This window comes from Chelmon rostratus, chromosome 11, assembly GCF_017976325.1.
Source record: "Chelmon rostratus isolate fCheRos1 chromosome 11, fCheRos1.pri, whole genome shotgun sequence".
Taxonomy (NCBI): Eukaryota; Metazoa; Chordata; class Actinopteri; order Chaetodontiformes; family Chaetodontidae; genus Chelmon; species Chelmon rostratus.
Window position 1 is genome coordinate 21,406,932 of NC_055668.1, and position 14,468 is coordinate 21,421,399.

A 14,468-nucleotide genomic window follows, 5' to 3' on the forward strand; every position below is an offset into this window, starting at 1 on the left:
GCGAAGGAGAGAGAGAGAGAGACGGAGAAGAGTTAGTGAAGCTGGGTCGCCCGTAAAGCCAGGACGAGACCTCAGAGAGCACCACGAGCGTATTTTTTTTTGTATTTCTCGCCACAACTCGGCGGCCTACCGACTCCCCCCCCTCCCCTTCCCTCTGTTTTTACCTCCGGTCCGTTCACATCGCCTGGATTTCATCATCCGACCTGCAAGATGGTAAGCGGCAAAGCTCCTAATTTCACCCTCCGCCGACTGGTAAACACAGCAGTGGGCAGGCCCGAGCTGCGGTGTGTCGAATAATGTGGCGTTTTGACAGGTTGTTTTTCATGGCGAGCGCTTTGCTTTGAGGTAGCAGTCGACCACGTAGAGCTCCGGCGAGAAGGAAACGCTTTCCTCACCCACTTTTGGCTCCCTCTCTGTGCTATACCCCCGGGCTGACAGTAGCCTGAAGCCTGTGGCCCAGATATTTCTTATCCCTCCTCGGCATAGCCTTCGCTCTTATTAGCAGCGAGGCCTGTGGAAATTAGTTTTCGTGACCAAAATAGTCGCTTTTTGGGCCCAGTTTGGCGACCGATTGTGGCACAGTTCACGCATCAGGCAGGGGAATGTAACGTCTGCTCAAGTTACGTCTTTGCACTCGTTCGTTCTGCATTTAACGCACAACGAAATGTGTTCAATGTACGTTTTTGTAGCACGACGCTGTGTTTATAGTTGCAACATTGTTTCATTTGGGCTTAATGAACAGGCCGAGGCTACGTTTGTATCTACTTCCAGAGGAGGCTGCCATTGCAGGCCACAGGATTGGCAAGCTGTCCTGATTAATTGCTTAGTCGACTGGATATATTTAAATATATACATTCATATATCTGTATGTGGACGAGTTGCCTAGTAACCGTTGAGCATCCTTGTAGTGAACAATTAGAGTGTACCTGACCAGGCCAGTCCAGTTCAGGATCCACATTCAACTCAACAGAGGATCAAAACTGTCAGAAAGGAAATGCAAGGGCGTAGCAAGGAGTTGTAGGTTTTACGCCTCCCTCCGCTGTCCTCTCATGCACACAGTTCCTATTCATCCACCCAAAGATCAAACTCACCTCCACGGATCAATTCTCTGAGCAGTTATTGATGTACTGATGGCACAACATTGGCAGCAGCAGCCATTTGTTCCCCAGCAATCCTCCATGGTCAGAATCTGTCCAGGGACATGAAAAAAAAGTCACATATTAGTGCTGGTATAGATTTTGATTACTCAGACTTGTTATTCACAACTAGATTCAAACTGCTGTAAATACGGCACGAGCTAATGATCTGTCATTAAGTATACAAACTAGGACTCAGCTGATAAATATGTCAGGCAGATATAAAGACTTATATTAGCTTATTCCACATATGTAGGTATTGGTGTGTATATCAGCTGATAAGCAACCAGAATTGTCAAAGATATGTTTGAGGTCATTAAGAAAAAACGCCACCTTTAGATCGTCTGTCCACCAGAGAACAGTGACACGTTTATTTTTTTTAATCTGTAAAATGTTCAGCTTATCTTGGTCACGATTCTTTAAAACCAGAATGATTTGATTGACCTCAACCCCCCTTGGTCAGGTTAGTGTGAGCTCAAATGTCAACAAACAGCTACAGTGTCAGGGAATCTCTTAAAGGAGCTGGTATTTACATTCACATTTCAGCCCACAAAGTGTGAACTCACCCGCGGCCTGTTCTAAGAGGCAGGTTTACTGAGTCATCTGGGCACACTTGCTGAGTAAAACCTCAAATGTGGAGCATTGACTGATGTTCTCAGTTCTGCAAAACCACACAACTTAGTAAACCGCCTCTTTGGAACAAGCCCTTGTTTGGATGTCTACTACATAGCTGTCAGGAGCTCACACATTGTGATTCAAGGTTACTGTCCCTGAGGTTATGTTCTGCATATTATGGTGCCTCTGTAAAAACGAAGAAGCTCTTACAACACCCACAGTGGCTCGAATTAATAGGAGCATAACCTGTCCATGACTTTCATATCATAAATACATTAAGCAGAGACAGGTAAGCTCAGAATGCTCACAACACCTTGTTACATTTGGCCTGCAGCAGTCTACGCTCTCTGCCAGAGGGCAGAAACTTGGGGCATGCATGTCGTACAGATAGTGTGCCAACTTAAGGCCTGTCAAGATGTATTCTTCTCAGCTGCAAGGGGAGGTTGGGGGCAGGGACACAACAGTTGCTTAAGCATGTAGTGGAATGATCTGATGCTAAGGGGACCATATGCTGCCTAGCAATCAAGCGCCACCCACATAAGGATCGAGCTGGAGCTAATGTAAAAGAGATAAAAGCCCCAGCGAGCCACCAGCAGAAGAGATGATCAACACTACGTGATCCACACTGCACTTCCAACCAGCCCACTCAATCTGGATTTATTCTCCTCACTGGCCGTTGCAGCGCCGCAGTGCTGGGCTTGTACTGGAGCCAGCAGTCAGTGGCACAGGCCAAACTCTTGTCAGTTTTGTCAGCAAACATTTGTCTGGTATGTCGGCCTCTGCGCCCAGCGAATAGAAAAGTTTGAGGTAATGTCCGCATGGCGCGTCGAGGGTTGCCTTTAATTACTGGTTGGAATAGGCTGTTTAGTGGATATAATGCGTGAGAGAGCATTCAGTATTGCTGACAAGTTGAAAAGGTCACAATGGACATATACATGTAATAAATTCTAGCCACTGATACTGATGTAGTAGGAGGTGAAGAGGGGTTTAAAAAGCTGGTTTTAGTTTTTAGAGTTTTTTTTTCTTTTCTTGTACGCCTACTAAGTTTCGGGAATATGATCAATCCACCTGTTGGGGAGAAGCAGCATCTATGGCTGATTTGAACCATCTGCCTAATCAGCATTCAAGACATCAAATGTGCTGCATGTAATTAGCCTCTAAAAGCACAGTTTGAGCACTACAGTGGGACCAACAGTGTGGTGCTTCATTCACTGATGAAGCCATCTGTAGTATTAGAAAATGGAGCATTAATGTACTCGGATATTAAAGAAACATTGCTGGTTGAAGGAAACGTTTACCAAACCCCAGTGCATACCAGTGAGTGAATATAAAGTGAATATAAATATTCACCTGTTTACAGGAATTAAATGTAAGGACGTTTTTATAGGGCTGAAAAACATGCAAAAACATTCATTTTCACCCAAAACATATAAAAATTTAATGATGCTGATGCTGATTTTTGCTTGAGTCTTTACCAAAACATGCATGTTCTCTTACGTCTGGAGAATCTGATTTGTATGCTGAAGCATCTCTGTAGCACCACAGTGCTTCATTTGAAACGGTATGTTGTGATGCATTTTACCCTTCGTCAAAAAAACTGCAGCTCCTGTGATTGGATGTTGCACGTTGCTGTATTGCAGTTGCAATGACGTTTTCATTAATTGTTCAGCCCTACATTTTTATATAAAACCAGCATTTCCAAAAATAGCATTTGAAAGTAGTTTGGTGTTCACCTACAGCTGCGACCTTTCACACAGCAGTGGTCCTGCTGTACAGGTTTGTCAGTCAGTTGGTAGAAATTTCATATTTCAAGCAATAGATTAGTTAGGTTATTCATCCAGCAACAATTCTTAACACTTTTTATTTGTAAGTTTGGGTTTTTGACTATTTCTGCAAAAATAAGCACCTTGAAGACAACATTTGCACTGTTTGGAGTTGATGGGCTTTTTGTCGTATTTTAAATGATATATACAATCTATTCTACCAAAGTGTCATCGTTATGCTCTCTCTGCTGGACTTTAGGCCGCTGCATTAGCCAGGTATCCTGGTATTTAGTTGAACACTTGGTAAATGCAGTATAGCTTTATCACCATTAGGTTAATGCTTAAGAAGACTTAGGCATTGTTAGTTTGTATGGTATTATGAGGCCTCCAAAACCGTGTATAGGTAAGCCCAAGTCGGGGATAGAAATGGCTGAGAGGATTAGCTCTGCCAGAGTTCTTTCAGGCAGCTAAGATTTTGGTAATTATTTTCATATTTGCACTTGACTCCTTAATCTGGCGCAGATCCTCGACACACACATATCAACACAGAAGCAAGCGTACATGCAAGCACACCTGCTCAGACGATATTACAAAACAAGAATTACAGGTGAGAGGTGTTGCTTCAAGGAACAAAAGGAAAATAACGGAACGTCTGTGCTAAGAGACAGATGACTGTAAACTTCCAGCAGCTCATTTTCCTCATTTATGCAAAAGAGTGCTACGTTATTAATGATTGTGCATCAGCTGGTTATTGGTCTGGGTTTTGCCTGCTGTACAAAGTTGGGCTGAAAAATGGAGGGGTGAACTCTATTTAAAGACCAATCTGAAAGCACCGCTCAGCTCAGCTCTGCTCTCTACTGTGGCTCTGGGGGGGTTGAGTATGTTTGTCATGAAGCTTGGCTATATGGCAAGCTTGATACTTGCAGACGCATTTGTGTGGAGGAGGGGAGCGTTGTGATCCCTGAACTAATCAAGCAAGCAAGCAAAGCAGGGAGGAGAGGCATGCACAACACACTCTTTCCACCTCAAAAATAACGTGTCACTAGCATGCATTGTGTGGCAAAGTAACTTTAACATGCCAAACTAGACACACAGATGTGTTCGAAATGGCAAGTTGTTTTAGTTGATTGTGTGCACACAGACACACACACAGCGTTTTTACTTTTTAGATGGCGTTGTAGTCATCTTTGCCTCTCTTAAGTTCCCAGAGTCCTAGAGGATGACATCAGTTTGCATGATTTTATCCCATCAGCAGTCCCGTGCCTAAAGTATTAACAATCATTACATTTATTGAGATAATTTACAATAACATAAAAAAGAGAAAAGCAGCAAACCCTCATGTTAGAGAAGCTGGAAGTATTCAGCATTACTTTCAATAAATTATCTGCCAGTTGACTAATCAAGAAATTGTTGCAGCGCTGCTGCACTTCCTGAGGTTTCCTGTGGTGATTGCTGAGATTTGTTGTGCCTAATAAATGTGCACTTGATGACGTTTGATCACAAACTGCTGCTGTGATTTTCGTCTCACTTTGGTCTCTGAGGTGAATGACTGCTGCAGCAGCGTCCACCAGCTGTTTGGATGTTCTTTGCCCATCGTGCTGACGCTGCGTCTGAATGCAGCTGGTCCGCTGTGCCCGTCAGTCCACCCGTGGCGTTAGGCACAACATCTCAGGCACTTCAGTTTGCCCTGCCCTGGATGAATAAAGGCTGAATGAGAAGTCTCAGGCTTTGCAGTTTTTAGTTGTGTTAAAGGAGTTACTTACTGCCTTTTGAGCTACAGGAAACAAGACATTAAATATGAACAGGAGCTGCAAAGAACTTTTTACTCCAGTATAATGAGAAAGTTGTGATGGAGGGATCACTTACTGCTAATCAAATATTAATATGATATCATTTGATTTAGCTTTTTTTAGACGGGGAACAGAATGCTTTCTCATGTCCTGTCAAAGGTGCCAGAGAAAAGCTCTCAAAGTCTGCAGCCCCGTGTGATATACTCCCCAGTCTTTCATGTTATGACTGGGTTCTGCAGGTCTATAATTAGCCTGGTTTTTGGGTCGGCCGTAGCGTTGCTGCTGAACCAGCGACGTTGCCAGACTCTTCATTATGCAAAACGTGTTTTGTGTGCTAAGGCCTAATTGATTCTGAATGAAGCGTGCATTATTGATGAGCCAACACGAGTCTCCCTCTTCCTCTTTCTGCCTCCATTCCTCTCTGTGTATGTGCAGATGCCTCTTTGTTCACCTCTTTTTCTGTGTATTTATAATCACCCCATCTGATACGCTCCATTAGGATGTTTGTAAAGGGGCAGCTAAACATGAACTGCACGAAGAGGTTTGTAGCAGAGGATGTGACAAGAGTTTACTCCTGACCCCTTGTTAGCTACACCAGTGACCTAAGGCAGGCCTCAGTAAACCTGTAATCCTCAACACCAAATCTGCTTTGCTGTAAGTCTCTTTACCTACAGGGACCCTATAGCTAGCACTAACTATGGATCTGGACACCCAGCATTTTGTTTAGGTATTCTTTTATTCACTGTGTAAATGAAGACAAATTTATCTCAAGATATCAGTAAGATTTCAGGGTGTTAGTACAGAAAACAAAAGTTTTGAAATCGTTCATTGTCCATGCATTCATATGGATCCACACAGATTTCTTTGCACTTGTACTTCAGCTTTCTTTTGCTCTTATCTGTCCAGAGGGATAAGGCAGCTTTCTCTCTGACTTATCCCTCTGTTGTTTGAGGAATAAATGAATATCTCAAAGGCAGCGTTGCCTCAAAGGCTTCCCCAACATTCACAATTTACGTAGATATTATCTGTTAATCACTTCTGGTGCATTGAGCTTTAAAATCCAACATCTTCCTGAATTGTGTGATAATGATTGTATTGTTAATGCTCCTTTAGCAAAATTACCTGTTTTTGTGTTTGTTGAAATACAGTATTAATGAAACCTTGCCCACTGGGTGTGTGAGGCTATTTTTGGTGCAGTTTACTCTGGTGTACATTATTTGTCTCTTTGACCCGGTTTGTTTTTGTAGTGAAGAATACTTTCATTCAAATTATTTGAACACAACAACCTATGTCTCATGTAGCATGGTGAGGGTGCCTTGAAAGCCTGTCCTTGAACCTGAGGTCACTGGCTCAAGGCCTTGAATGCAAAATCCAGGAGAAGTTTCCTTTAGCAAATCACTGTATCTCTACAGCTCTTTCCATGCTGCTCTGTAGCAGAGCGAGCTCTGTGTCGGGGAGCAAACAAAAGGACTTTTCCCTACAGGGATCAATAAAGTATCGCATTGTCACTGTTACCCTCTGAGCCACACAGGCAAGGGGACACCCAGTAATGGTGGAGTCAGGCGCTACGCACCGAGCAACACTGGAATTCAATCCCTCAAACTGGCAGTGCCCAGCCACAGCTGACGTGTTGCAGAGAGGAAAACCATGTACATGTCAACCTCTGATCGCTGCACTAGCGGCTGACTCCTCTCCTGACATGGTGTCAAATGCTAAGTCGCTCTCCTGGATAATCCCGTGTCACCTCTTTCTCCTCGCTGCTCTTAAAATACCACAACTCCTCTGAGGTAATTCTGCTGTTGTACGCAGCACAGCGATAAGCCAGTAGGTGACATAACTGCCACTTACTTTTTCTAGCCGGGTCATAGTGCACAGTGCTTTTGTGTGTCACTGTACAACTGTCATAATGCATACTTTCTTCTTTGGTCCTAACCACAGCGGGAGAGCTGTATTAATCATATTGTTAATGGAAAACAAGCAAGCCAATCAAAAATCAATAAGCTTGTTGTGTTGAGGTTACATTATGAATCTTTTTGAGCTTTCTCAGTGTGGTTATTTTGTGCAGACTGTGCCAGAGTTTTTGACTTTCGGAGTTGTGTTAACCAGTTTCAGTCAATCCTGGTATAAATGTGCCCTCAGTCTGGACTTTTGTGTGATGGGTGTGCGTACCATTTGAAAATTTTTGACTTTGGCTTCTGCTGGTGGCATCGATAAAGACACTGCAGGTAGCATTGCTTCCACTTATTTGAAAGACCGGCCGCTGTGGTCAGTAGCTGGTATCCTGGACTCTGTATGTCGTCCGTCTCTGGACCTGGCTGCTCAAACCGAGCTGCCTGTTTGCATGTCCGGCGTGCCAAGCGCAGTCTCAGTTTGGCATTCCTCGATGGGGCTGCAGGACAATTCCGGTCGATTGCTTGCTGGCCCGGGGCGTCTTTCTCTCTCAGCTGTAAGATCCCCATCCTGCCCCCCCCCCCCCACACACACACACACCCCACTGCAACAGGGACTCCTCACTGGCTCTCATGTGAGCGTTCAGCCTCACTCTGCCAGCAATCAGACTCAGGCTCAGTGGACACTGCAGCGTTGGATGGGATGCGGATGTGGCTGCTGAAAATGAGCCAATACCACACACACACACACACACACACACAATGCAGTCTCTGGATAGTATGGCTCATTTAAAGAGACTTTGCATTGTGCTGGAAAATTCGATGGCGTGCAAAGCATGATGCATGATTTGAAAGGGGATGAACATGTAAATAGAAAACAGCCTCAAGGGGTTTGAGAGAAACATTCATTAAAAATGTTGACAGTTTTAAGTAGCCTGTATTTGTCAAAGTGCGTGCAATCTGCAGTTACACAAAGATTAACCACAGCACCTGTGACATTGTCTGTGTTTGTGTTCTAAAACACAGAGTAAAGTTTAAGTCGGCAAGTGTACAAAAAATGTGTTCAAACATTGCAATAACACATCCAACATTATCTCATTTTAGTTTTAACCTTGTTGCTTATAGAATATGTCATTTATGCAATATTAAACCCATTAAAATATGCAAAATATTGTATGCAGTGTCAAAATCCTAAGGTTTGCTATGCAAAACAGTAACAGTTGTAAGCGTACGACTGTGGAAAATGTTAAAATGGTATGATTTGTCTGTGGGATGCACAGTTGTCTCTGTTGTAAGGCGCTGCTGTACTTGAAGGACACGCAGACTGTCTGAAGAATTCAGATCCAGTGAAGATGTTTCACCATTGAAGAGGAGGAAAGCCTCACGTTGAAAAAGATTTTATATTATGATAGAAGCATTCACACACGACCTCAGAAAGTCTTAATGCGTGACTCATCACACTCATCAGTGCTTTATTTCTATAACACCAACACTGTGACATCCTGGCACAGCAGCAAAGAAAACCAGAAGACCATGACTTCATGCTGGAATGCACTATTCCCTTTTTTCTTCATCCGTAGACATAGTGCTGAAGATATTGGCTGAAGTTACAAACCATCATTTTTATTGAACAGTATGGACTGGGTCCAGAGTCCAAGCCATTAAATTTACAATCCTGCCTGTTTCTGTCGATTGGCAGGATTAAAAAAACAACATCTCATTTGTATCAGGAGGGTTGATAATATCGCCAGCCTGCCTCGACAGACATCATTACAAGGCTGAATGCTTCCTCTGTTGTCTGCATTATTCCTGTCGCTGAGAAAATGTATGGTATGAAAATGAATCGGCTCTCACCAGAGCCTATTGTCTGTTAGCAGGTGACATTGTGTGACAATAGAACAAGGAAACAACCGCTAGTTCTGCAGAAAATAGTCTACAAATACTCGTTTGTACTGTAGCAATTTTTAATCAGCAGCATCTGGGGCTCTACCGGATGTCATTTTTGTTTGCATTCAAAGCTTCTTTAGATGTTTTTGAATGAAGCGTCTGTCTGTCATCATAATTTATGACGTTATCACGCTAAAATAAAAAAAAACATTGAACAAAATCCTCATGTTTAATGAAGTGATTCATCATATTAATTTTTTTTTTTATCCATTCAACATTCTTTGATGAATATAACTCATCAGTTTTGTCGGCCACCACTGGAATCTAATTCTACAAATAGTATAATGGAAATACTATTAGCGTAGCCTAATCTTTATCTGCAACTGTGCAGAAAACCTGGGTTCAAACAGAATGAATAGACGTGCAAAAACAAAAATTATTACATTTGAGTGCTGATTTTATGAAGCTTCGACCTTTTCCTACACCTCCAGTAACACGGTGTTGAAGAGTTTCGCAATGTTCTTGCTATCAGAACCAATTTAGCAAGTAAGTGTTGATGAGAACGTTAGTCGCGTTGACTGTGGCAAAACCAGCTGTTGCCTGATTGTATTTGGCAAAAAAGATTTTCTGAATACAGGAAAGATGGAACAGTTGTAAAGTTTTCATAACAACGTGACCTCAAACACAAAAAGGATGTTTCATGGTGTCAGGAGCGATTTCCTGTTAACAATCTCACACACACACAGAAACACCTCCAGCTGTGGTTGTTGGTTTACATTCATTTAAAATGGACTTTCGATGTAATGTGCCCCTACTGGAAACTCCAGATATATCCCACGTAATTTGAGGTTGTTCCTGTACTTTTGTCTCCAGTTACAGCATAAACTGACTCCCGTGTTTCTGTCTCTCTTCAGGGAAATGAAGCCAGTTACCCTCTGGAGATGTGCTCGCATTGTAAGTATTTCAGCCTTTGCTTGCTCCAGATGTGCAGTTGTTTCATTTTGTTCAAAGAACGAGACCTTGTCTGATGTGGTTCATCACTTGCAGGGTTTCCCCCAGAATGTTGACATAGTCATTAAATACTTGGCATCTGCTCTGTATTTTATTCTGAGTATTAATGTTTTGCAACATAAATTGCATGGATTTTTATGATGATGATGATGATGAAGTCAATGAGCAGCACAGCATTCAATGTATTCATTTTTCCAATAGTCCTGTCCTTTGATCAGGTTTTTCTACTGATGAGCCAAAAGCCAATATTACGATCTGGTTATTTTATCTATTTCTCAACTGAATTTCCAGATAATTAACTACCATATGGCAGTAAATACAACAGTCCGTAACACCCACCCATATTATTATCTGATGCGCTTAAAAGTGCCATTTTCAGTTTAATTGCATCTGCTGACACACACTTAATGTGTTATTTCACGTTTTATTTGTTAAGTATAATTAATGTGTTTCTGATATTGTGAAGTTTTCGTCTTGTTGTCATGTTTACAAGATGTCTGCCCAGTAGACATATTTGAGCTCTCAGGAGGAGGAGGAGGAGAGCCGAGGATATGAGTCACATTTCTTCCTTGTCCGCCTCCTTCACCTTCTCTACCTGATGATACATCAACACAGCCTCGTGTTGTTGAGAAGTCCTCAGAGATGCAGATTTCTCTCTGCATATTGCAGGCTGTTGAGAACCGGGCTGAAATGTCCACTGCTGCTCGTGTTTAATGAGCACTGAGACAGCGACAGGTCTCTCTGTGGTGGAGGTGCACTTCAGGGACCAGGCCGCTGTTTAGATTGACCTCATCGTGTCTCAGAATCAGAGTCACGCGTGAATAATTGTTTTGACATCAGAGTTGGAGATGCCTGGTGCTGCAGATGAAGAGAAGAATTGTCTTTGATCAAACAGTGTCGGAGGGAAAAAAAGTTCTGCTGGGATTTAAACTTGCGTCAGAGTCTTAATGATGCTAATTTGTTTTTCTTTATTTGATTCTTTCTTCATCTGATTTTTGGCTTTAAAAATATGCACTTGCAAAAGGAAAACTGCTGTTTCTGTTAGTAGTGGATGCATCTGTGCACAACAGAGGACGCATTTATTAGGTAATTAAACTCTTTTAAGCATAATGTGTCATGTTAAGAGTGTCCTCGTGTTGCAGAGCAGCTCAACTAAGATACACGCACACACGAACATATTCAAAATGACACTCCTCGTTAGAGTGGGCAGAGACACTCTGCGGCTTGTCCATACTTAGATTGTACTACTGTAACATCATGGGGGACGGGACCTTGGCCTGCCAGGACTTCCAGGCATTCCTCCCCCAGGATTGTGCCACCATGGCGAAGGGAGGTGGATTTGGATGATGCATGACCCTGAACTGAACCCATCAAGGACCTCTGCATTCAGTCTGGGATATTTACAGCGTCTCTCCGTTTCTCTGCCCGCCTGTTTCCCTCTCTCTCTGTCCCTATTCACCACTGTCTGTCTGTTTGTCTTCCTCGTTGACGGTCATCTGTCCTGCTTTCTTTTTCTTTCTAAGATGACATATAGGAAACACATCAAATTGCTTAATTTAAACAGGTGAAGACAGGCAATTTTCAACAATATCAAACTAAGTAGTTGCTAAATTAATAGGCAAACATTATGAGGAATTGCTAAGCAAAAGGTGTAAATGGTACATATTGAATTAAGGATGACTTTTGTCTTCCTATATTGGATTTTTTTTAAGTTTGGGAAACTGTGCATAATTGCCACTATGCATGTCCTCCATCTCCTAGTTTCTCTTGTCTTTGATTTTACTCTCTCTCTCTCTCTCTCTCTGTATCTCTGTCTCTCTCTCTCTTTCCCTCTCTCTCTATCACCCCCTCCACTGACAGAGCAGCTGTTCAACTCATCAAGTGCTTGGACAGGCAGGCATTGGCTGTGAAGAAATTAGCCCTGGCCTTCTGGTCGGATAGATTCACTGTGGTGCACCTCAGCCTAACCGCTCTCAATGAGACATGGCGCCCACTCACCTGTGCCTGCCATCAGACAATTCTTAACTTCATTGTTGCCTTCTGTAAGATGCACGGGAGGAGTTTCTCTCTAGCAATCACCTTGATAAGATGGATTGTGAATTAAGATCATTATTCTGTGCTGGGGGATGAATTTTTTTTGAAAGGCCTGTATACTCTCATCAACGCGGCGGCTCGCCCCTGCTGGCTTAGTCGAGCTTAGATCAGGCAAAATTTAATGGCCTACTTGTGGGAGTGTGCATAATTAGGCGCACAAACCACAGAGGCAAACACCTCCACACATACACACTCTGCTAAAGTGCATGAACGTGCCCACACTGTATCACCACCCTCTTTACCCCCCACGCACACACACACACACACACAAAACTGCCTCAACGCATCATGCTCGCACAGAGAAATGCAGCAGCGAGCATGAAACCATCGCAGGCCTGTCTGCGGCCGCCCAAAATAAACGGTGGGTGACTCGCTGGAGTTCCTTGTTGCTAGGGGTTTCCCTGAGGGCGGGAGCCAGAGCCTCTGTTGGTGGGGTGAGTCGGGGGTTTTCTGATGACGGCACGGCTATAAATACATACACCATCAGTCCGCTGCCCTGCTTCGTCCTCAGTTTGGTCTGTGCAGACGAGCTGTACATTATCAGAGCAGTGAGAGCAATCGGCCTAATGGACCGAGTGCTGGAGCTCTCCTCTGTAGTACACACACTCGGCTGTATGGCCTCCTCTTACCGGCGGCCTGCATGAGATAAAACCGAGGGATGCTGTGTGTGTGTGTGTGTGTGTGTCTATTTGCCTCTTTTTTAGTCCCAGAAATGACCTGATTCCCAGGTAAGCCACAGTCTGCTCTGTGCCTACCTGATGAAAGCACTAGAAAGACCGAGCCGCCTTCAACTGGCAGCTGTGTTTGAACATTAACCACCATTAATTTTAGCTAATTAACTGTCTCGCTGGGATTTTTCTTAAGAAAATGCTACTCTATTCTCCACATTTGAAAACAGCAGCTGCAAATGTGCTGCTGTAGCAGTCAAGCTAGTTTCCCATTTAGAAGACAGAATATGTCTCCTTAAAACTTCATGTGTTGTTATTTTTAGGGTGAAAAAAAGCACAATTATTCTGCATTATCCAATTACACATGACTTCAAATGAAAAGTTCATGCTTTCATACTTATGTGTTAAAGTGTTGTTTCGATATGTTTACTTTGCTATCATGAAAAAAAACAATAAATAGAAGAAAATAATAATTTAAGAGAAATTTGCACTTCCATAACATTTGGGGACTTTTGAGAGACAGATTTGAACCAAGAATTGTTCAAATGGAAAAGCAGAGGGATCGCGAGTCAGACATTGAAAAAAATGTTAGATCCTACACTGGCGCTTTGCCCTCAGTTCACTTTCATGACATCAGCAGGGTTATTTCTTTTGACTTTAGAGAACTCCTCCAGATGTTCTGCAGCTGTTTTCTCAGGCTAAGCAGTTCTCCTCATGACCACTGAACTGATTTGTGAGTTCCTCTTTAATGATTATAATCACTGGCTTTTTTAAATCAGTTTCTATCTGACTGTAGTGCACTCTTCTAATATGTTCCCTAGATGACCCTCCACCTGCATTGGCTCAGTAGAACCCCATTATGCTAATTGGCACACCAGTGTCATGTGTCAAACTTGTGTAATTACCGAGCTGTGCATGCAACCTTCTCGTGTTTACCCACCCTCACCCCACCCTGCGTGTTTGTGGAGCTATATGCAGCAGAGTCCAGGCTGTAATTATCAGTAACATGCCAGCTGAAGTTTGCTCTGCATGTCACTCCCTCCCCTGCTTGTCTCAGTTCAGGTTCGATGTGTTAATGCAGTCACATGTCTCCATTAATGTGAGGGCTGAGCGTGCTTAAGAGGACAAATTCATTAATGACATTTTGGGAACATTGTGTTTTATAATTAAACGAAAATGGGGAGGAAAAGCCAGTTGCACTTAGCAGATTTTCTGTTCACGCAGCTGTGCTGCTGTTTAATGGTTAGCTTGAGCTAGCGTGCTGTTAACTGTGGTACCAGTAATGTTACAGGGTTAAGCAGAAGACTTAGTGTGTGGCTGGAGCTGCTGCCCAAAAATGAGGTTTTTGACAGCTTGCACCAATTACAAAAACGCTGGTGTTGAACTGCATGAAACAGTTCTGATTGTGGTTGAACTGAAGCAGGAATGGCTGCATTTTTAGGTCAAGTATCAGCAACTGCCCATGGATAGGAATCTGTCCTGATGATTGTTAACACATATCAAGCTCACACACACACACAGCTATACAAGCAGTACAGGAGGACACTGCAAGACAAGCAGCGGACCTCAGACCAGAAGGACCATTTCAGTATTTTTTTTATGTTAACTGATGCTT

General features: G+C 43.0%; 1 protein-coding gene across 1 annotated transcript in view; it reads left to right on the top strand.

Moving 5' to 3' along the window:
- The window catches only part of LOC121614009 (calcineurin subunit B type 1), a 26,121-nt gene continuing 11,653 nt past the window's right edge, over nucleotides 1–14,468 (top strand). The window contains exons 1-2 of the mRNA XM_041947770.1: nucleotides 1–213; nucleotides 9,995–10,034. Coding sequence (XP_041803704.1) covers nucleotides 211–213; nucleotides 9,995–10,034 — 43 coding nt within the window. The 5' untranslated portion in view covers nucleotides 1–210. The remainder of the gene's footprint in view (nucleotides 214–9,994; nucleotides 10,035–14,468) is intronic.